We start from the raw sequence: 25060 nt of genomic DNA, 5'->3' as shown, positions 1-25060 counted from the left end.
ATTTTGCTGAATCGTCATACTTTCCTTTAATGTAATTATAATGGAAGTTATACATTAGATTTTTATATAAATCTAAAATACACATTCCTACATAAGAAGGCCTATTTAATAATAGACTTTCTTTAATTCTATTTATTCCGTATAAATTATCATTGAATTTTGTTGCACTGATAAATGTTGGTCTTGCAACATATTTCAATAAATTTTTTTCATCATGAGTTAATTTAATATTAACTCTTTTTCTTAAATTCTCCATCGTTTTACCAAAGACGGAGTTGTTCATTAACTTAAAAAAGTCTTTTTCAAATGAATTCTTAGACTCAGATCTTTTCTGAGTATTAAAATTAATATATTTTTTCAACCAAGGACTTTCATCAAAGGTTAATATTCTATGTATTTTGGTTACTTTTATACCCAACTGGGTATACAGTTCAAGATTTCTATAATGTAATACATATTTTTCTTTATTCCTTAAAGTAGGAACTAATTTTTTTACATTGCTTTTTCCTATTTCAAATTTTTCTTTAATATTTTTACTATACTCAGACAACCATTCATCTGGTATAATAATCTTTTCAGGAGCTAATGGATAGTCATTATGAGACTCCCATAAATTCTCTGGATATTCTAAATCACATTCGATTATAAAATTAGTTTTTCCTTTTTTTTATTAAATTTTTAAATTTTTTCTCACTAAGCCATTTAAAATTACCAGATGGTAAAGACTGGCTCATGGCCCAACCGTAAAGGTTGTTGGCATCTAAATAAGTTATATATTTATTTTCTTTACCAGGATCATAATCCTTCATATATTTATTATTAGCTTTACTATAACGATTGGCTATATAGCTAATACCACCTCTAAGGCCTTTTTCTATAAACAAATACATATCAATATCTGATATTAAATCTAATTTATTTTAGTCATTTTTAACATAGCATCCCAGGCTAACCCAGGACTGCTAAAGTAATGACAGGGGTCTAACTTATAATTACAAATTTACTTACAAGTTTTTCTGAAATTTTCAAAAACATCAGTTAAAAGTAAAACATCAGTTTTTAGATATAAATCATGGTATTCTCCAAGATTTTTAATTTTAATTTTTTTCCAGATATTTTGAGCATGCTCATATTCTTCATCAGATATATTATTATCATTTAATGAAGAATAAAACTCCTTTTTATCTGGTAATTTTGTATTATTAAATTTATCAAATGAATCCATAAAATTATATGGATAAACACCCTTTGTTTTTAATAAATTAATTTTATTTCTATTAAATTCTTGGGATAAATATTTAAACTCAGTAATATTTTTTACTAAGTTATCAAGTGACTGAGACATAAATTGAAATGAACCAATAAGTACCAAGTCACTTATCATAAACGCCATATATTTTTCCATATTATTAGGAATGACGTTTATATTTTTTTTAAATTTTCCAATCTGTTGCATAATAAAATGAGAGTCATAACCTCTCAAATTATGGAATACAACTGGTATTTTCTTTGTTAAAATAAAATTAATGTTGCACTCTGAATGAGCGCTACCTCTAAATTTACCAGTTATATGACAATGGTCTCTAACTGGTAAATCATCTTTTTTATATTCTTTACCACAGATGTGGCAAGATTTCTGCTTTTTAAATTCTTTTTCTTCTTTCACGGACATTCTTAAATCTTTATTAAAATTTTTTCTTAATATTTCTTTACAATGCTTTTCTTCTTCAAGCATTTTTTTCTATAAATTTATAAACCGCGTTGGGTCCTCTATATATCTGAGTTGGTTTGGTATATTTGTCGTCATAACAACAGACGACTTTATACCCATAACCACAATCTGTATGTTTCTGATATTCCTCAGTAAATGAGGAGTCAGAAGTAGGTTGTGCTGAAGACACCTTTTCTGTTAATGCTTCAAAATCAGCATATATTACAAAAGGCGCTGCCAACTGTTTTTGAAAATTTTTAAATTCTACTTTGCTACCAACAGGAGGCATCTTAATAGCCTGTGTCCCATTGATAGAAAGACAATTTTCTTTATGATTATCTAAAATTCTTTCATTTGTAAAATTTTGCAAGCAACTTTTGCAAAAATGTTTTTTACCGTGATGTTTTGTTTTTGTAAACATTAGTCTGTCAAAGTCTTTGATCCAGACATAATGATTAACTGGTAACTTACAATCATCATTTGGGCTTTCAGAAATTAATAATAAATCACAGTGGTCTTCAAAACCATTCTTTGATATGTATAATGGATATACTCCATTAATTTCATTATAACCAAATACGTTAAATGAAATTTCATTTTGAATTTCAATTTTAGGTATTTGGTTTAATGTCACAGGAAATTTTATTCCTGTGTAATTAACATTATTAATATACTTTTTATATTTACTAATTCTTTCAGGGTTTTGTTTTATAGGAAATTTATGTGCCAAATGACACCACCTGAAACATTCATTATCATTATTTTTTATATTTATTAATCCTTTTTTTGGATTTCTAAGTGATTTTGGCAATTCTAGATAACTAGAAGCGGCTAAAGGCTCATATTTATATCTGTTTATATAATGAGCATTGACTGACTCTATTCTCCAGCCGCTTCCTTCAGAAATCCAATTACCAATTCTATTTATTATTTCATCAAAGGCTTGATGTAAAGTGTTTTTTATTTCGTTTATACTAATAACTTCTAAAGCCTTTGATTGGAAATAAGCTGATTTATATATTTCTTCATTTTTATTCATTTTTACAAAGGTTATTTTTAAAATAACATTTAATTTTATACCTTTTAATTTTTTAATCTCATTTTTAAGTATTTCATAAGAATCATTTATAGTTAAATATAATTGATTCTTCGGATCTTGTCTATATGTAATTTTAATTTCAAATTTCTTATAATATTGTTTTTTTTTTTTATCTCTCTATTTCCATCTATATATTATATTTAGAAAATAAATCTTTGGACAAAACGCACCCTCGGTAAAAACTTATATATATTTCAATTTATATTTTTCTCCATCGTTTTTTGATCTTCCAAATTTTGCTCTACCTCTACCTTCACAACAATTTGCTATCGTTCTAGAATTAATATTAAGATCTTTAGATGTTTGATAAATAGTTTTATATATTTTTTCCTCGTTTGTACTACAATTTATTGCAATAACTTTTTTAGGATTGTTTCGATAATTATTTGGTCTGGGGCAATCACATAATCTTTCAGTATTTTCTTCTTCGGTTAATAGACAACCACATTTCCATTCAAATAATTTATTCTTTTCTGATAGATAAGGATCAATAACATTTTGTAATTTATCATGACATGGTTTTTATATTCACGCTAACTATTTGATCAAGTTTTGATTTAATAACGTTTCTTCTTTTAAGAACTTTTTTTATATGAATCTTATCTGGATTCATTATTTCTCCTAAAGCACTAGATAATTTTGGCATAATCATTCTATCTATCTTTCTATTAACCATTTATATAATACTTATAGAAACAAAATCTTTACACAAAAAAAACACACATTGAAAACATATTATTCCTCTTTGTCTTTATATCCGTTAAGTTTAAATTCTTTCACATATCTTTCAAAGGGCATTAAATAATTTTTTTCTTTCTGCATTTCTAACAGTATTGAAAAAATATCTTGAATAACTTTTTTCTCTTATTCTTTTCTAGGATCTTTAGGGTTATGAACAGCTAAAGCCGCAATCCGTGCTTTTGTTATTAGTTGTTTTATTTTGTGATGATGTGCTTTTAAAATAAATTTCTTGTCGTCAAGTTTTAGTCTATTAGTAAATATGGTAATTACTGGTGGAACAACACCAACAACTGCTATAAATATAGGAATAGCTGGAACAAGTGCTAATGCAGCCGAACAACCAAAGATACCTGCTGTAATCTGTAATCCTGTACTTACTCTCCCACAAAATTTATAACTTTTTCTGTAAGCAGCAGCTAGTTTAGTTAAGTGAATAATTAATTGATCTATTGTTTCTATTCCAGCGGCAGCGCGGGGGCTACCGAGTCCCTCATTATTAGAAATTAAATTTTTATTACTCATTTATATAATATTTTTTCAATTTAAATTTCTTCCAATTCACTAAATTGAACCCAACTATTAAATTGTAGCCTTTCCATTTTACTAAAGCTTGTTTTTTCTTATAGTCTCGTCTGATAACTTTTTCTATTCTAAAAACTTCTTGTGTAGTAGGTAAAAGTTCTTGTTCATAAAATGAACCTTGAATTATTTCATCATTTAAATCTTTAATAGTGTATGTTCTGGGATTTGTATTATTAATTCCATAAATTATAAATATCTCCTCTGTCCAGTTTGGTGTATATCCTTTTTCAAAATGTCTTTTAAGTTTACTTAAGCGAACTCGATCACCAATTTTAAATTTTGGTTTACTCTTTGGTATCTTTAAATTACCATATAAATTAAAGTAAACAGTGCCTTTATTTAAGTTTTTACTGGCTTCGGTTTGGGGTCATTTTTATAACTAGAGTGTTTTGTTTTGTTATATTTATCAACCATATCCTGCAAATTATTTAAATAAGTATAAGTATTATTTGCTGTAAAATATTTCCACATTATTCGTTTTAAACTTCTATTAAATCTTTCTATTACTACAGCCTTTCCTTCATTAAATGTATGGTACATATTAATCTTATTTTTATTCAAAAATGATTCAAACTTTTTATTATAAAATTCTTTTCCTTCATCTACCCATAAATTTACTGGTAATCATCCTTCTAAAATTATTTTATTAAATGCTTCTGTAACAGATTCTCCAGTTTTATTCTTTAATGGAATAACCCAAGCATATTTACTGAATATATCAATAACGGTTAACAAGTACTTTACTCCTTTATTGTATTTTGAAAAAGCTTGCATGTCAACTAAATCAGCTGACCAAGTATCATCAATATCATTAACTATCACTCTTCGTTTCCTAAATTTCCTTTTAATTGGTTTGTGTAATTCTTCTGCTAATTCATCACTCCAATTTATTTCGGGGGCAGAGTATACCCCCTTTTCCCGTTTTTTGACTTTCTTTTTTTCCGAGTGAGCTTCCAGCTCCCGGGGACTTATGTCCTAGCCCAAGTTTGTATTTTGATTTAATTATAGGTTTCACAACTAAATGTTTTGCGATCTTTTCTCCAAATGTTTTTGATTTAGTGTTATTTAAATTGGAAAGCATTTTTTTGTCACATGTACCCTTTTTTACACCGCTGTCATAGCAAAAGTCGTGGATCTTACATACTGCATCCAGTTCGTTGACAGGAGGTCCATTATCTAAAGGATTTCCTGGCCCACAATAGTTATATCCTGGAAGTGTTAAACCTTTTTTAGGTAATAAAGGTAACATTGCTTTATGGATATCTAAATTACCTGCTGTCATAGTAGTTTTAACAAACTTTGATTTCATTCTTCCACAAGACGCACAAGTAGCCCTTATCATTTTTCTCCCGTTTTTTGTTATAACATAATGGGGGTTTATATTATCAGTAAATCTTCTTTCTTTCAAACAATATATTTTATTTTGTAAACTCATCTATATTATATGTATTTTAATTTAAATCAAGTGCGCTCTGTGGTTATTATTGTTTATTTTTCATTAAAATGTTACAAGACAAAGTACCGTTGTACGATTTATTGTATAAAATACTAAAAGTTAACAACCAAAGAGCAAACGAACAAACAATTATAAATTATTTTGTTTAAAAAAAAATATACTTGTTGATTTTAAATTAAAAAGTTGTTTTAAAAAAAATATAATTTTAAATTAAAAAGTTGTTTTAAAAAAATATACGTTTTGATAAAAGTAGTATAGTAAATGGGCTATCGGGTATACTTTTTAAATTTAATTAAAAAAATAATTTATGAAAATTGTTGATTTTTATAAATTATTTTTTTTTAATTAAATTTAAAAAGTGCACCAGATAGCCCATTTACTATACTACTTCGGTTGGATGGCTTCCTCACATGAGGAATTCAACGCCCCGAGTGAGGCCCGAACCCACATCGATGAGGGGCAAGTGATTTGAAGTCAGCGACCTACACCACTCGGCCACGGAGGCCCCGACTTGCTGATTCAGATAGATAATTAATACTACCGCTTGTAACCACTCAACAGAACGCTTTATGAATACCGATGAACATTTAAACATGCATATGACAACCTGATAAATAGCATTACAATCTAAGTAGTTTATAAAGGTACTATTATGGTAAGTTTTACATAGAAAAGTTTACTTATAAAATAAATGTATGCGAAACTGATACCTATGTTTGCCTTTTTCAGGGATTGCCAGCAAGAATGTCAACAAAATGTCTGAATTCAATGTACAAAAATGTACGTTCCTTTACTTTAGCAATACTGACGATTTTTGTCCTATTTCTACTACTGAAAGATAATAAGACTGAAATAGAAAATCTGTCTTTTGAGGAGTCTAAAAAACAATTCGAATTTGAAAAAAAGTCTCACATCAATAAAACATCTGGTGATGTATTGTTCGACTACAAGTCGGCAATGTCAGCCTTGAATGCAGCAAAAGTAAGTGCAGACGATCCAGTACTAGTCGAACTTATCAGAAGATACTACATTGAAAATCCTTCAGATCTCGGATACAATTTAGAAAAGCCGCATATTAAAGACACCTCAAAGGGCCAAACAGCATTTGTAGACGACACACTGAATCATGCGGTAAGATTTAATAAATCATAGACTGTCACTGAATTGTATATGTAGCTACTCACATTTTACCGTATTTTATCTAGTGTTTCTTTTGGAAAATATTATAGTTTTTTCAATGACATATAATTCAGGAATTCGGAGTTATTTCCGCTGCTATATGAGGAGTATGATGTTATTCTTTCCCACATGTTTTGAAGACTAACACCTCCCTTAGGCCTAATAGACTTTCCTAGTTCATTTTAAACTGTATATTTAAAAACGGCTCTAGTTATTCTAAATTTTGCATAGGTGTTGAAACAGCCGTTTAGTTTCTTATTACAACTCTCTTTCATGACTTTCTCAATAAAATCTGTAAAAAATCTGTAAAAAGATCCGTTGGAAGCTTAGAGTGCAACGAAAAAAGAATAGTACATGTAAAAGACTCGGTTTAAGTCTGTTCATGAGAGGTTATAAAATGTGTAACACCTCTCACGCCCACCCCACCCCACCCTCTCCCCCAGCATCGGCTTATGCGGAACTCTATTACTCATCTATTGAATGGACTCCATGATCCCAAAGGACCAGTAAATATAACAGTACTAAAGCCGTGCGAAACAAGAGTACAGTATGAAGTCTTATTTAACATACAAATGAAATGATCAAATATGAAAACCCATACAGACTCGGTTATTAAGATTGAAAAGAAAAAAAGTATTCCTTAATAATTTTGACCACCATACACCAGACATACTTCAAGACACCAGACAATCAAGATTTTATGTCCTCAGAATGGAACTGTTTAACCTGATCATGAGTTTTTAAAACTTTTGTTTAAGTCTATCTCTTCTTAAAGCTTTAACAGATATAGCTTCGGAACCTTATAGACTATTACCATGTGATGGTAAGTAGTTCATTAAACAGTAGTAGTCTTTTACTTAATTGCAACTTCAAGGACTTTTGACTCTCCGTAAATTTTTCATGTAAATACTGTATTTCTTTATAAAATGAATGGCTATGTTCACTTTTCTCGAATACAACAAGAGCTATAGCTTTGAATCGTTTTTTTTTTCAATTTTCATTTGATGAGTAAGAAGGCCAAGAACTAGAACTCGTTTCTTGCAGTTTCGGGGACTATACACGCCTGGTAAACTACAGAGCTACCTCTTTAAGAGGTATACGGTAAACTGCTCTGTCGCAACTTCCGAGGTAGTGCACGTCGCGATAAAAGAACATCAACAAAGGTGAGTGTCATCATATTTTTTGCATTTTTACAAGCAGTGTATCAAATATCAAATATCGGGGAATGGTAGGCGATGTAGATATGATTTAACTTTACAGAGAACTTTAAGTTTGCTAATTCATTCTTAATTTGTGGTCGTGGTGCTGTTTACCAACAAGCTGATTTAGCAGTAAATTTGGCCGTTTCGTCATGAAAGCACTTTCATTGTCAAATATTTACATTTTAACTAATATTAAGAAGCAAACCGAGTAGGCGTGAGATAGCTGTAAAATATACAATGCATTTGGAAATAAAATTTGTACTGAAAATGGTTCGGGAGTAAAAATATTCACTTTTTATTGTGAGAGATAGCTCAGTCGTGAAGGAGCTAGTCATGTCGCTAGTATATAGCTCTGTGTTGCATGAACAGAGCTCTGTATTCATATAATTTAAACGTTTTAATATTTACTTTGGGTTGACCTCACTCGAAATAATATAAAGTTACTGTTCCATTTGATATACATATGTATGAATTTTCAGTGTATTATTTTTTATAAAAGGTTTTTCATGAGATTATAATTGTAAATTTGGAATAGTTGTACATTCTGTTAACCTTTTTGCTTAGGTGAGTTATTGTGATCGCTCGATGTCCGTCATCAGTCGTCTGTCTGTCTCCCTGTCAATATTTAGCTTGTGTATGCAATAGAGACTGTATTTTTCAATTGATCTTCATGAAATTTAGTAAAAATGGTTGTCTTGTTTAAGTCTAGATCAAGTAAAAAATGTATCATCTGGGGTCAAAAATTAGGTCACTAGGTCAATTTAAAGAAATACCTTATTTATGCAATAGGAACTGCATTTTACACTCTATCTTTATGAAATATGATGAGAATGTTTGTCTGGATAAAATCTAGGGTAAATTTGAACATGGGTTAACTGGAATAAAAACTAGGTCGCTGGTTAAATCAAAGACTGTGACTCAGTGCAGACTTGGAGCGCCGGTATAAATTACAGACTCCGGTACATACCGGATTAACTAAATTTGAACGAAAAATATCTTAAAAATACAGCCTCTATTGCATACACAAGCTAAATGTTGACAGAGAGACAGACAGACCACTGACGACGGACATATGGCGATCACAATAAATCACCTAAGCAAAAAGGTTAACAGAATGTGCAACTATTAAAAATTTACAATTATAATCTCATGAAAAACCTTTTATAAAAAATAATACACTGAAAATTCATACATATGTATATCAAATGGAACAGTAACTTTATATTATTTTAAATAAGGACAACCCAAAGTAAATATTAAAACGTTTGAATTAATGAACACAGAGCTCTGTTCATGCAACACAAAGCTATCTCCTTAGCGACATGACTATCTCCTTCACGACTGAGCTATCTCTCACAATAAAAAGTGAATAATTTTACTCCCGAGCCATTTTCAGTACAAATTTTATTTCCAATGCATTGTATATTTTACAGCTATCTCACGCCTACTCGGTTTGCTTCTTAATATTAGTTAAAATATAAATATTTGACAATGAAAGTGCTTTCATGACGAAATGGTCAAATTTACTGCTAAATCAGCTTGTTGGTAAACAGCACCACGACCACACATTAAGAATGAATTAGCAAACTTAAAGTTCTCTGTAAAGTTAAATCATATCTACATCGCCTACCATTCCCCGATTTTTGATATTCGATACATTGCTTGTAAAAATGCAAAAAATATGATAACACTCACCTTTGTTGATGTTCTTTTATCGCGACGTGCACTACCTCGGAAGTTGCGACAGAGCAGTTTACAGTATACCTCTTAAAGAGGTAGCTCTGCAGTTTACCAGGCGTGCTATAGGAATACGCTTTTCCGTCATTCCGTTCGGCCTTCCGTCCGTCCGCAATTTCGTGTCCGGTCCATAACTCTGTCATCCACGAAGGTATTTCAATATTACATGGCACAAATATTCAAAACCCGGCCCCCTAGCTCAAAGGTCAAGGTCACAGTTGGAGGTCAAAGGTCAACAGGGCTTTTATGCTGTCCGGTCCATAACTCTCCCATCCATGAAGGAATTTTAATATTACTTGGCACAAATGTACCTCATGATAAGACGATGTGTCATGCACAACTTTAGGACAACTAGCTTTAAGGTCAAGGTCACACGTAGCAGTCAAATGTTAACATGACATGAACAGGGTCTGTTTCGTGTCCGGTCCATAACTCTGCCATCCATGAAGGGATTTTAATATTACTTGGCACAATTATTCCCCATGATGAGACGACGTGACATGCGCAGATATTCAAAAGCCGGAATCCTAGCTCAAAGGTCAAGGTCACAGTTGGAGGTCAAAGGTCAACAGGGCTTTTTATCCTGTCCTGTCCATAACTCTCCCATCCATGAAGGGATTTTAATATCACTTGGCACAAATGTACCTCATAATAAGACGATGTGTCGTGCATAACTTTAGGACCCCTAGCTTAAAGGTCAAAGTCACACTTAGCAGTCAAATGTTAACATGGCATGAACAGGGTCTGTTTCGTGTCCGGTCCATAACTCTGTCGTTCATTAAGGGGTTTTAATATTACTTGGCACAAATGTTCCCCATGATGAGACGACATGTCATGCGCTAAAGCCAGATCCCTGGCTTAAAGGTCAAGGTCACAGTTGGGGTCAAATTTCAAAAGTGTTTTTTTCTGCCCGGTCAATAACTCTGCCATCCATGAAGGGATTTTAATATTACTTGGCACAAATGTTTTCCATGATGAGACGACATGTGCAAAACACGGACCCCTAGCTCAAAGGTCAAAGTCACAATTGGATGTCAAACTTTAATAGGATTTTTTTTCCTGTCCGGTCCAGAACTCTGTCATCCATCAAGGGATTACAATATTACTTGGCATAAATATTCCCCATGATGAGATGACGTGTCATGCACAGCACCCAGAACCCTATTCTAAAGGTCAAGGTCACAATTTGAGGTCAAAGGTCAGAAAGATTTTTTTTCCTGTCCGGTCTATAACTTTGTCATGCAAGACAGGATTTAAATATCAGTTGGTACAAATATTCCCCTGGATGAGACAACATGTCATGCGCAAAACCCGGGCCCTAGGTCCAAGGTCAAGGTCACACTAAGAGGCCAAAGGTCAGATACAAAAATGACTTTGTCCGGAGAATTTCTTCTTTATGCATAGATGGATCTTGATGTAACTAGGATTATCATCATGAGCAAGAACCAGGTCCCTAGGTCTAAGGTCAAGGTCGTACTTAGAGGCCAAATGTTAAATTTTAGAATAACTTGGAGGGATTTTGATGTAACTTGGCACAAATGTTCATCACCATAAGGCACTCTTGATTTTAGAATTACGTCCCTTTGTTTTTACTATAAAAAGATTATAATGTTCCTTTTTTTACTGGCCGTAGGGAAAAATCGAGACCACTTTTCTGTGGTACAACATGCATGTTACATCGAATTTATGGGTGTATTTTGACCTATCAGTACCCGGTAAAGAGTTTTGTGTGGACTTAATATAGATTTTTTCCTTTTTTTCAGGATTAATTTCTTCAGGATTAATTTCCCTTTGTTGTTACCATAATACTATAAATAACTTGTGTAACTTTTTTTATAATTGGTCAAAAAATTCCATATGAAAACAACTATGTTTTTTTGACATGCAAATTTTAATCCAAGTGTTTTGTTATAACATATGGTATATATAGTACAATATTGTTTATACATCATTGACAGGTATCAGTTCATTATGTTATACTGTAGTAGAAAAAAATTAGGTGCCTACCAGTAAGGGACATTGCATTGCATGGCAATACTTATTCACTTGTTATATTTATGATATACCATATCTGAATGTTGTTCTTTATCTCAGATATTTAAATTAAAAAGGTGAGTAGGAAAACAAATTTGATTGAATAATATTTAAGCAGGAACAACTTTTAATTGTGGTTAAAAGGCCATTGAGATACAAATAAAACTGTTTCAACAGTATTTTAGTCCACATAACTCCGCTTTGATTAGAAACTGGTCCATAAGTAGAGGTAATAAATGTAGTGAAGGCCATACGTATTCTGGTCCATAAGTAGAGGTAATAAATGTAGTGAAGGCCATACGTATTCTGGTCCGTAAGTAGAGGTAAAAAATGTAGCGAAGGCCATACGTATTTTGGTCCGTAAGTAGAGGTAATAAATGTAGCGAAGGCCATACGTATTCTGGTCCATAAGTAGAGGTAATAAATGTAGCGAAGGCCATACGTATTATGGTCCATAAGTAGAGGTAATAAATGTAGCGAAGGCCATACGTATTCTGGTCCATAAGTAGAGGTAATAAATGTAGCGATTGCCATACGTATTCTGGTCCATAAGTAGAGGTAAGGCCATACGTATTCTGGTCCATAAGTAGAGGTAATAAATGAAGTGAAGGCCATACGTATTCTGGTCCATAAGTAGAGGTAATAAATGTAGTGATCGAAGGCCATACGTATTCTGGTCCATAAGTAGAGGTAATAAATGTAGTGAAGGCCATATGTATTCTGGTCCATAAGTAGACGTTATAAATGTAGTGAAGGCCAGACGTATTATGGTCCATAAGTAGAGGTAATAAATGTAGTGAAGGTCATGCGTATACTATCCTAGAAATGATATCAATCAAAAAGCTACCCTCGTCTGTATAGACTTGTATCAATTGTGGTGCAATTCTAAGCTTGCATTAATAAATCTGCGGAACACTGTATGCTTGTAAGACATGTTTTGTACGTAGGACTGTTTCACACAGGGAATATGGGTGCTTCATAATTTGTCATATGCTATCTCAACGGCAAATCAGTGCTTAATCACCGATAAACATGCAAAGCTATACTGAAAATCGTTAAATTCAATATAAACAGCTAACGCGTCCATTTCAAACCGTCACTTCGCATCGTTACTCTTCGCAGTTTGGTCAAATTTGGTAAACATACTGTAACATAATTTACTATGGTAATTATTTTAATTTAATCACTTAGGGTCACAAATGAATGCAGTTTATTATCCAGTTTTGCCCTCATTGAAATTCGGTGAATGATTCCTGTCTTAGTCACACCGATTCCCTTGTACAAAGCATTATTTATAGAGGAAGCGCTGATGTTTCCATCATATACATATAAACATTAAAAGAGATATGGAAACAGTAGGGTCACGGGGTAGATTGTCATTAAGTGTTTTAAGACTTAAAACGGCCTTGTTATAAATGCAAATTACAAAATGATCCGGTTTGTAATATGTGTTATTTACTGATGAAAAATATTTTCAAGCTCGATATCTGTGAAAGAAAGTGTTCTTGTGCGTTAGTCATGTGTGTTAATGATCATTTGAACGTTTGTCTTTTATATTAATTATGTTTTTGATTCTAACATATAAATTTTGCAAACAGGTTCAAAGGAATTATCAACTATCTCAATTTCAGGAGAACGGGTTTTACATAGAATGTGGAGCTCAGAGCGGAGAGTTTCTTTCAAATTCTTTGTTTTTCGAAAGATTTCGGAACTGGAGTGGCATTTTGATAGAAGCTAATCCCATGTGGTACAAGGTGCTTAAGACCAAACACAGGAAAGCATTCATCATAAATGCATGTCTCAGCACAAAACCATATCCATCAATGGTATGTAGAAATCATTAGCAAAATAAATAAACATTTTCATTGTATATTAGGAAAACAGCTGTTTTACACAAGCAGACATGTCATGTAAACTATTTTTCTTGCCTGTCACATTCAAAATAGATCGTGGTGACAAATAGATCTGGGTATTTTCTTGCATTACTTTTTGTGCCTCCCATGAGTGGTGGGGGCATATAGACTTGTTCTTGTCCGTGCGTCCGTCCGTCCGTGCGTGCGTTCATCCGTCCGAAGTTTGTGGTGCACCTAGCTCAAATAGTGTTTGATATAAATTGATGAAACCTTGCATGAGTCTTTATCATGATATGAACCTGCGCACCTCCTATTTTTTGTCTGGCTCTGCCCTCTATTTCCAGAGTTATGGTCCCTGAAATAGTCAAAAATGCACATTTTTACCTTGTGACACTCGTAGCTCAAAAAGAATTTGATATAGATTAATGAAACCTTGCATGAATCTTAATCATGATATGAACTTGCGCACCTCCTATTTTTCATCTAGGTCCTCTCCCTATTTTCAGAGTTATGGTCCCTGAAATAGTAAAAAATGCACATTTTCACCTTGTGACGCGCCTAGCTCAAAAAGTATTTAATATAAATTTATTAAACCTTGCAAGAGTCTTTATCATGATATGAACTTGCGAACGTCCTATTTTTCATCTGGATCCACCCCCTATTTTTAGAGTTATGGCCTCTGAAATAGTAAAAAATGCACATTTTCACCTTTTGACGTGCCTAACTCAAAAAGTGTTACATACAAATTGATTTAACCTTGCATGAGAATTTATCATGATATGAACTTGCGCATATTGAATTTTTAGTCTGCCTCCGCGCCCTGTTTTCAGAGTTATGGCCCCTGAAATAGTCAAAAATGCACATTTTCACCTTGTGGCGCACCTAGCTCAAAACGTATTAAATATAAATTGATTAAACCTTGCTTGAGTCTTTATCATGATATGAACTTGCGAACGTCCTATTTTCTGTCTGCCTCCGCCCCCTATTTTCAGAGTTATGGCCACTGAAATAGTAAAAAAAATGAACATTTTCACTTAACTATGTGCATAGCTCAAAAAGTATTTGATGTAAATTCATGAAACCTTGCTTGAGTCTTTATAATGATGTAACCTTGCGCACTTGGCATTCTTCTTGAGATTCCTAGTGCTTGTCACAGAGTAACAGCCCTTGAAATAGCCAAAATAGTGGATTTTTTGTTTGCGATGCTCATAGCTCAAAAAGTATCCTACAGACACATTCTATTTATAGTTTATGACGTCTTAATAGTGTCAGTATTATGTGACGTGACCTAACCGCACGCTATTTTAGAGAAACAGGAATACCTGTCATTGTTGCGTGCTCAGACAAATGTTTACTTTCCCCGCTAGGTAGGCAAGAACATTGTGAACTTCAACATAATGTATGGACACTGGTGCTAACGTTGATAGATATGTGATTAGGTGTGCTTTTTACGACGAAATGTAATCCGGTTAATTTTTTTTTATTTTGAAAAGTTTAGTTTTAGTGACGACTTTGTGTCACCTGTTTAATATCGGCCATCCAATGAATGCCATATTTCCTCAAGCAAATTTGATGAATTGGTTTACCCCGCCGAATGGGTTTGTAGTGAGGAATGGCAAAGAAATATATCCAGCAAAAACTTAAGGATGTTACTAAGAAGCAAATTTCATTATATTTGAACTTAAAAGAGCAGGTGTCCTTAAAGAGGACAATCAAGTATGAAATCTGGACGGCGCGTGTGTGAATGTGTGCGTGAGTGTGTGGAGGGGAGTGGGGGATGTACGACTTTTCATATGTTGATAAATATTCATGGAAGGTTTGAAAATAAAAAAAGAATGATTTTTTTTGGCGGGAGTGGGGGTGGTGGTGGTGTGTGTGTGTGGGGGGGGGGGGGGGGGGGTGACCGGGTGCGGGTACAAAACTTAACAGGTTGATAATGAATATGGCTGGAAAATAAAGAAGTTAAAAAGGAAACTGTTGGGGCGGGGGTGTGGTGGGAGGGGGGGGGGGGGGCTGTGCATGATCAGCGTTGGGATGATTGGATGGAGGAGCGAGGTTGGGAGTGAGGGTACAACTTTGCATGTTGATAAATATTCATGGTCGATTTAAGACTAAATAAAAAGAAGAAAAAAAAAAGGAAAAAGGTGGGATGGGGGATTGGGAGGGGAAGGGTGTGACCTGGGTGGTGGTTGAGACCGGGTGTGGGTACACAACTTTACATGTTGATAATAAATGTTCACGGAAAATAAAATGAAAGAATTTTCATGAAAATCTACCAATTTGTTAGTTTGTTATGTACAAATATGTGGATTTTTAGAAATTAAAGGGTAATAACTTTAAAGTTACTTAAGAGATCCTGACAAAATTGTGTGTACACTATCACATTAATATTACCTAAATCCAGTTTAAGTTTCATAGTTCTAGGTCGAATATGTCACAAGTTATGAAGCAGAAATTGCCACATTTATTGTACCCTTTATCGTTAACACTAGAAACTTCTAAGGGCCATAACCCAGGTGTTACTCTGGAAATCTGACTGAAACTTGACACGCCGCATTTCCCTATAGTGGTGAACATGTATATGAAGTTTTATCTAAATATTCTACTTGCGATCATATATTTTCCTTGAAACTCATAGTTGACATGTATTTAAATCAAGGTAAAAGGTTGTATAGTGCCTTCACTGATAATCGTAAGGCTTTCGATTCTGTTGCTAGAGTTACTCTCTGTGGCGTAAACTACTTAGTCAAAATATTAACGTAAATGTTTTAAAATTATTTTTGATATTTAAAGTAAAGCAAAATCTTATGTAAAACCCAAGTCGTACAGGTGTAAGACAAGGTGAGAATTTATCTCCAATCTTTTTCTATATTTGAACGATTTAAGTAGTTCTATGTGTAACAAATACAATGGGGTAGAGCATTTGACTGATAACGTTAAGCAAATGCTAAGTAATGATAAGGTAGAGGTTTATTTTTAAAGTGTATTTACTACTTTATGCTGATGACACAGTAGTTTTAGCTGAGTCAGCCGAGCAGCTTCAGTTGGCTTTGAATGTAATGTCAGAATATAGTACTTTATGGCGTTTAAGTGTAAATGCCAGTAAGACGAAAATTGTAATCTTCTGGAAGAACAGTAGAGGGCTTTGAAATGCCCCAGTTTTTCACTTTGAACATAACGTTTTAGAAATTGTAGATCATTAATTTGTCTTATCTTGGTGTACAATTCTCCTTTAATGGTAAATTTTGTGGACAGGATGGAGTTAAATAAAGTTTTCAGTGTAATTGTTTTCGTAAACACTTTAACAGAATTTGAACTTTATATTAAGTTAACAACTAGCACAAGAAGTGTTGTAACCGATAATTGAAAACGTTAATCATCAGATGCGTATTACTTACCACAACCTAGAGACATACGTTTTCTGCAACACTAATTCAATAAAATGTTTAGACATATTAAACATATATTTCTTGGTCTAATATTAGCCAGTGTCAATTTGTAAATAGGTACATGTATTTCTCAATTTATTCATGCAAGTCATTTATAATTACCATCATGGAAACGCAAAATCATACAGTTATTCCGTGTTGGGTGTTTAAAACATTTTCTATTTGCAGGTGAAGTACGGAAGAAGAAGGATAATTGACGATGATGTAGTGAAGCCTAATTTGCTCGAACATGACGAAGGTCCATACACTGATGTCCAGTGCTTTCCCCTGTATTCAATTCTGCTTGCTTTAAATCAGCTAAAAGTTGATTACTTTAGCTTGGATGTGGAAGGTGCTGAGGAGGCGATTTTGGATACAATTCCTTGGGACAAAGTAGATATAAAAATGATGTCTATAGAATACAACAAATGGAATGGCGGAGAACAATCATTGAAAACATACATGCAGAAAAAACGTTTCAAGTATTTGAAAACAATAACTAAACAGCATGTTGCAGACATCATAGTTCAAAAGCTGTAAATGAAAATGATATATCTTTAAACTAAGACATGAATATTATGTGAGTTTTTAATTGTCTGAATTATACATTTTCGAATTGATCTAGGCGCTGCAGACATATGTTTTACCTACAAGGTAGTAGTACCTGTTGCATTTTGTTATTAACAAATAAACATTATATCATCAGGTATCGTATTCTATTTTCTAGGTTACAAAATGTATGACATTGTAAAGTACAGCAATATCACCCGTCAAAAAGCGTTCATTTTGAATAAATTGACACAAGTCCCTCGTAATAATTTCGCTAAAATAGAAATGCATGAATTTAGAAGAAAAACAAATTTGTTTAACGTCTCATCGCCACTATATTAGGAAAAACAATGGCTTTCCATCTTTTGATGATGGAGAAGACCCCAGTTGCCATTCCAGGCATTGTTGTAGGTAATGGGTGGTGTGTGGGCAGAACCACCGAAATTTCTTATCCCCTTGACGACTTTCTCAAACGAACAGATTCTACTTCCTTAGCGATGTTTCAAACCCACAGAGGTCATTTCAAGTCAGCGACCTTAACCACTTGTCCATGGAAGCCACTGGAAACAGCGTTCACTATAGTGAAAGTAAAAGTAGCACAGTTACCATTGCATTTGTTTTAGCCATACATGATGAAATAATGCACGGAGGGGCACCTGGTGACTTCCTCCACAATCAAAGCTGGAAAGTCGCCTTTATGACCTATAATTGTGTCGGCGCGACGTTGAAACCAACAAAATAAATTAATAAAATAGTTTTATCCATATGTGGAAATGTGAAAAGTGCAGTCAATGCCAATGACCGAACTGTTTTCACAGCAGTTTAACATTCCGTTATCAATTGCGATATACAAGAAATAATAAATGAGTAAGTCGAACACGTTCAAAATGCGCATGTATATCTGCATGTGTAATTGAATGTACCAAGCTTTAATATTATGACATTATTCGACCATGTTTTAGCAGATACTTATTGCAATGTATTGTATTTTTAGAATGCACGCATCTTTAAATGTAAACTTCGCAACAAATTACATTTCTGAAAGTGCGAACACTTCCGAGTGTATGAGAAAAAGTAAATCTTTAAAGTCCATGATTCACTGAATTATGTTTAAAATACGCCCATACTCATTTTATAATATCTTGATGTTAATGTTACAAGGTATACGATTACTATGTGAATATAATGTAGTAATTGTGCCACGAGTTATACGACAATCATCTACAACCGGCTCCACCACGGGTGAATGTTTGCATAAAGTTTGTACTATAACATATTGAAAATCAAGTTTGTTTTGGTATTTGGATTTGAATGGAATGTATATGATTATACCCCGACAAAACGAAGTTTTTTTTTTTTGATTTAAATAATTTTTGGTACACATATGTAACATAAAAAAATACAGGAAAAGTTCGACTTTGGGGTTAGTAGGTCAAAGGTCAAGGTCAAAGAGACCCTGAACAGTTAAACGGGTTCCGGATGATAACTTGAGAACGCTTGGACCTAGGATTATATATTTTGGTACACAGGTGTATCCTCATAAGATGCATGTCAAGTTCGACTTTAAGGTCAGTAGGTCAAAGGTAAAGGTCACAGTGACTCGGAACAGTCATGAACAGTCAGAAATGGTTTCTGTCGGTCGGTCTGTTGGTCCGTTGGTTTTATGGTTCCGGATGATAACTCTTGAAAGGCTTAACCGATTTAAATAATGGTTGGTACACAGGTGTAACATAAAAAATATAGGTCATTTTCGACTTTGGGATCAGTAGGTCAAATGATAAGGTCATGGTGACTCTGAACAGTAAAACGGTTTCCGGATGGTACCTTGAGAACGCTTGGACCTAGGATCATATATTTTGGTACACAGGTGTATCATCATAAAATGCGGGATAAGTTCGACTTTGAGGTCAGAAGGTCAAAGGTCAAGGTCCCAGTGATTCGGAACAGTTAAATGGTTTCCGGATGATAACTTGAGAACGCTTGGGTCTAGGACCATTATTTTTGTACGCAGATCTATCATCATAAAATGTAGGTCAAGTTTGACTTTGAGATCAGTAGGTCAAAGGTCAAGGTTACAGTGACCCTGATTTAGCTGTCATCAGACTGCCTTGTTCTGTCTTACATTTTTCATATTCAAACAAACGCAAATATTTAAGCATGCGATTATAACGATAAAAAATTCTAGTCCTAAACAAAAACAACATCATGATGTTGATCTTTCAGATCACAGATCCTAGTATATAGTTCATCTTGAGATATCACAGGTGATTCTACAACTGTTCTTGCCCTGTCACATTCAGAAATTCTGAAATTCATAATCACTCTTGCATTCTACTTATCACATATAACGCCTGTTTTTATAGGACTTACATTAGGTTTACTGCTTGCTTTTCTTGGCTTTGATACGTATCTACATTGTTTTGGATTTACATTAGTATTGTTGTTCTTGTCAGTATTACACTTACTAGAGTTACTTGACTGACTTACTATTCTTTCTACAAAATTTTAATTGGTCTTTGTTTGTTGCTTAATAACACAAATTAGACATATGAGCCGCGCCATGGGAAAACCAACATAGTGGCTTTGCGACCAGCATGGATCCAGACCAGCCTGCGCATCCGCGCAGTCTGGTCAGGATCCATGCTGTTCGCTAACAGTTTCTCCAATTCCAATAGGCTTTAAAAGCGAACAACATGGAGCCTGAACAGACTGCGCGGATGCGCAGGCTGGTCTGGATCCATGCTGGCCGCAAAGCCACTATGTTGGTTTTCCCATGGCACGGCTCATATGATAAAGTGATCAGGTTTAAGTCTAGCTAAGTTTCGTGCTTTCGCTGCTTCGTTCACTTCTCCCTTCATTTTGCTACGTGATGATGCGCCTGTAACTTGCTGACAAATAGTGCACTTCAGAGAGTCCGGTTCCACTCTTATTTTATTCTTCGGATTAAAGACGTCCTCCATTTCGCTGGTTTTTACATACTTCCGTCCTATACAGTATAGAAATTATACAATTATAGTCTAGTCATGGCTCATCACATTATCGTTATAGGCAAATTAGACTTATGCATTTGACAGGTACATGATATTATTTATTTTTATGTACCCCATGTTTAGACTCAATTTCCATAGATAGCAATGATGTCATGCAAGCAGTACTGTTCGTTAAATCTGAACCATATAAAATCACTTTGCATGATCTTTTCAAAATATAAAAACTGCAGTTATGAATAAAATGTAACAAGTAGAACTATCAGTAAAACCTTTCATTTCTGAAATTTTGCAAGACCTCTGTCAAAACGGACATTAATTACAACAGACACTTCTGGCTGGAGACAAAGTCATATTAACTAATATAGCATCTGTACCAGAGACAAAAAAGGATGAAAATGCTATTGAATAATGTGGTGTCAAATTAAGCAAGTGAATATTTTTAGAACAAAACTGCATTTTAAATTGAAAGGCATTTTTAAAAAGCCGTCTATACTATATTGTTCCTTTGCAGTTTCTTCTTGTTGTGGGCCTACTTCGCGATGCATGGCTCTATGGTTGTGTTTGGGATGCTCTGCTTCCGTGAAATCTACCCTTACCTTTTATATACACACAGAAAAGGACAAAAAGTAGTTTTATTTTATGTACAAGAAGTTACAAATGCATTCTGCCAATATTTCTTCATAGAGTTCTAGCCTCGTGTTCACAAAACATTTTCAGTCTAAGCTGAGTTTGATACTGAAACTTTATTTGTCATTTATATCTAAACAGCATGTTTAAAACTAAATTTTAAGTTAATAACTATTATTTTCAAATGACTTTTCAGTATTGATGCTCACTAATCAACAATATACGGACCATGGACTACGTTATTACATTCTAAAAGTCAGAGCCTTTTTGTTTTTAACTGCCCAACCTTAATAAAATTAAACTTCAAATAGCTACCCAATTACATAATTATACAAAGAAATGCTCTGGACAAAAAACGTAAATTCTTCTTAGGACTAGACTATCATGTTTTGAAGAATTTTGCATTAGATTTTGGCAAAATGTTCTTCACAATGACATGCTATGTGACACGAAACATCTCAAACGTCAATTTCACACTTAAAATTAAAAAAAAGTGGGTATATTGCACTTTTTGCTGGAATGTAACTTCTCGCTTCAAAAGATTATGAAACGGTAGCATAAATCTTCAATTAAATCCGTTTTGCATGAAAGCCCCAGGTCATTAGCACAAAGGATAAGATCACACAGCTTACAGGTTAACAATGGGCATTTTTATCTTATTCTGACTGTAACTTTCTAATGCGTGCGACATGTTTATCATGATGGGATGGTGTATTGCTTTATTCATTAACAGTACGCGGGCTCAACATGCTGCCCGTAGGCATCTAGTTCCATTTATAAATCTGTATTGCGATCTAAAACAATTATGTGGAATCAATATTTCAAAGTCCATCCACATAGTCAGAAAAAGTGTGGTAGGCGGACCAACAGACTAATAAACATACCAAATATAATCCAGCTTTTTTTTTGAAATCTTTGATTTACTAACAAACATTTGAAAGTGTGACGTACGAACATATTAACAGATGGAAGGACGGAAATACAATACCAAAATATCGATGAATAAGATACAAACTCCAAATGTATCTTGTTATTTCCCTCCCTATATTAGATTCAGCAACTCTTCTGTATGTAATCAATGCCATTTTGACTATTTAATATAATATATCAAAGTGATATGGTACATATACATGGACTGAACAATATTGCGTCATGTAAACTATTTCGTTCTCATCATTACCAAAAGTTATATAGCCAAAGACATGTAATTACGTTATTGTAAATTATGCCACCCAAACAGCACTGCCAATACAATAGATATATGCCTGGATGAGACAAAAACAGCTTTCGTCTGATAAAAGACAGTTAGGTATATATCATATTAATATTTTGTCTGATAAAAAATTGTTTCTCCATCTTTGTTTTCTGTATCATTTTTAACTGAAATGTATTTGCCAGCATTAAATAGAAGGCTTTGCTCATTATAAGTTGCACATTTAATTGATAATTTAGAATATGTAACGTGTGTTATCACTTCTGATGAGCCCGCATCCTTTAATTTCTCAGAATACCAATAACCATATGAGCCACGTCATGAGAAAACCAACATAGTGGCTTTGCGACCAGCATGGATCCAGACCAGCCTGCGCATCCGCACAGTCTGGTCAGGATCCATGCTGTTCGCCAAAGGTTTCTCTAATTCCTATAGGCTTTAATAGCGAACAGCATGGATCCTGAACAGACTGCGCGGATGCGCAGGCTGGTCTGGATCCATGCTGGTCGCAAAGCCACTACGTTGATTTTCTCATGGCACGGCTCAATTATATTATTTTTGTAAAGCAAATATCACAGTATGAACATAAAACAAAGGTAAATGACAATGCGGAGGATTAATGGACAAAAGAAAAAATAACTTGCATCAGTATTCTGGAGTCATTCCTCTTTATAATATTTTACAAAATGCCATCATATTTTTTAGTGTTCCATTTTCACAAATCTGCTAATAACGTGCAAACACATAATGAGTGAGAGATCACTTACATTAAGTTATCTTTGCTATTGGTTTTCAATATTAGAGGCTCCTCCAGAAGGCTGTCAATCGTCTCAGTTTTGGAGAATTTTGAAGGAGGTACGGAAGATATCCCAGCATTATAATCATTCCATAATTATTTATCTTAGTAAAATACAAGAGACATCGTTTTAAAGTTCAATGAAAATACTGTCAGTGAGGAGTTGGGGTTCGAACGTTCTATCACTGGATTGAGAATCTAGTGTAAACTTTCATAAATCATAATAAATATATTCTGTTTGCATTTTTTTCCAAAACTACAAAAACATAAAGCACAAGCATCTGTATGGTGCAAGAAATCCGTGCATAAAAATGACTAAAATATAATGAGGCAAAAAAGCTTGAAATATTTTTTAATAGTAGTGAAACACTGTACCACGCCTAGAATAATGTTTCGATTTACATTGTAAATCCAATATGGCCAAAATCCAAAATGACCGCCAAAATTAGTATTTTTTGTGAAGTGATGCAATAATTAACGTAAAAGGGATGCGAACTGGAGCAATAATATATGTAATATATGTATATACCCAAACATAAAAATGTTTAATATTGAGACGAAATCTAATATGACCACCCTACAGACGGATCCAAAACTGTCAACCATGAATGTATACATAAAAAAGACTGTCCAGTCGGGACTATCAAAAACGATTGACCTAGCTTACACAATTGGCCATATGTTTTTGTTGTGATACCGTACTTGTAAGCACTTGACCTTGGTATGAATATGATACCAACAGAGGGAGGAGTGAGATGAAATTTATCAACAAAAACTGGAACTGTTCATTCCAAGATGGTCAGCAGTATGAACCAATGTATGGACTCACTTCTGGCACTTATTTAGCCATATTGTATACAAGTATATATTGTCTCCGCTGAAAATACACATCAATTTATCTAATATTACTTGTATTTTTCATGCTTAACAGTTCAGCATAAAAGTTGCTTCCTTTTGTTTACATGCAAACTCATGAACGAAAGTTATCCCCCTTTGTTTAATTAAAGACAGTATCTAAAATGTTAAAGGTAAAAAAGGGCATAAAGCTCAGAAATATATCTGTAAACCTTTCAGGCTTATTTTATGTGAAAATATATTGCACAAAGGAAAGCAAAACTGTTTTTACAATTGATTTTAGTTTAGGTTTTAGGTTTTTAAACCTAATGCAAAAAGTGTAAAACAACTGCAACACAGACGCAGATGTATATTTTAGATGATTTACTGACAAATAGTATACAAATGCATTTCCCATTCCAGTAATTATTATCATAATTATTATACCAGATCTATATAGCGCCCTTTGCATGATAAACACGCGATCTGACCAGAAGGACAGAATGAGAAAAAGCGCCCCCACAAAAAAAAAGGTAAGAAAATCCTTTTTAGATACAGACTTGTCCGGCTGACTTAGCCTAGCTCTTTGCGAATAGAAGTCTGGTTCTTTAACGTGCCCGGTGTAAAGCACCGATACACGCGATGTCGTCTTTCCTGGGATGAACTAGTACAGGCTTCTAAGTTAGGTGGGCGACACTCAAGAGCATCTCTGAAACTTCCAGTGTCTGGACCGCGATTCGAACCCCGGACCTCTGGATTGATAGTCAAGCGTGTTACCACTAGACCAAAGGTCCACCTAAATACGTGTATCAAAGATATATCAACTTGTGAACTACACCGTCAAATTTCTAAACCTCAGAATATGCAAACATAGCATACAGTTTGTAAATAAACAGCTAAGTGTTTGATTTGTGTTTTCTGTATGATAAATTATTAAGCTGTGCTACTTACATACCTATTTATTAGTAACCGCCATACCAATTTGTTGTTATGCATTATCACAATACTGAAATTACAACACTATATCCT

The 25060-nt window shown here is 33.7% G+C and overlaps 1 protein-coding gene across 1 annotated transcript in view; it reads left to right on the top strand.

Moving 5' to 3' along the window:
* LOC123529237 (uncharacterized) overlaps positions 1-17727 on the top strand; it is a 38940-nt gene extending 21213 nt beyond the window's left edge. The window contains exons 2-4 of the mRNA XM_045309472.2: positions 6319-6720; positions 13373-13567; positions 17212-17727. Of these exons, the coding sequence (XP_045165407.2) occupies positions 6319-6720; positions 13373-13567; positions 17212-17562 (948 nt within the window). The 3' untranslated portion in view covers positions 17563-17727. The remainder of the gene's footprint in view (positions 1-6318; positions 6721-13372; positions 13568-17211) is intronic.
* Positions 17728-25060: the final 7333 nt, after the last annotated feature.

Source organism: Mercenaria mercenaria, chromosome 13 (genome assembly GCF_021730395.1).
Source record: "Mercenaria mercenaria strain notata chromosome 13, MADL_Memer_1, whole genome shotgun sequence".
Taxonomy (NCBI): Eukaryota; Metazoa; Mollusca; class Bivalvia; order Venerida; family Veneridae; genus Mercenaria; species Mercenaria mercenaria.
The sequence above is the reverse complement of the archived record's forward strand: the minus strand, read 5'-3'. Positions and strand labels throughout refer to the sequence as shown.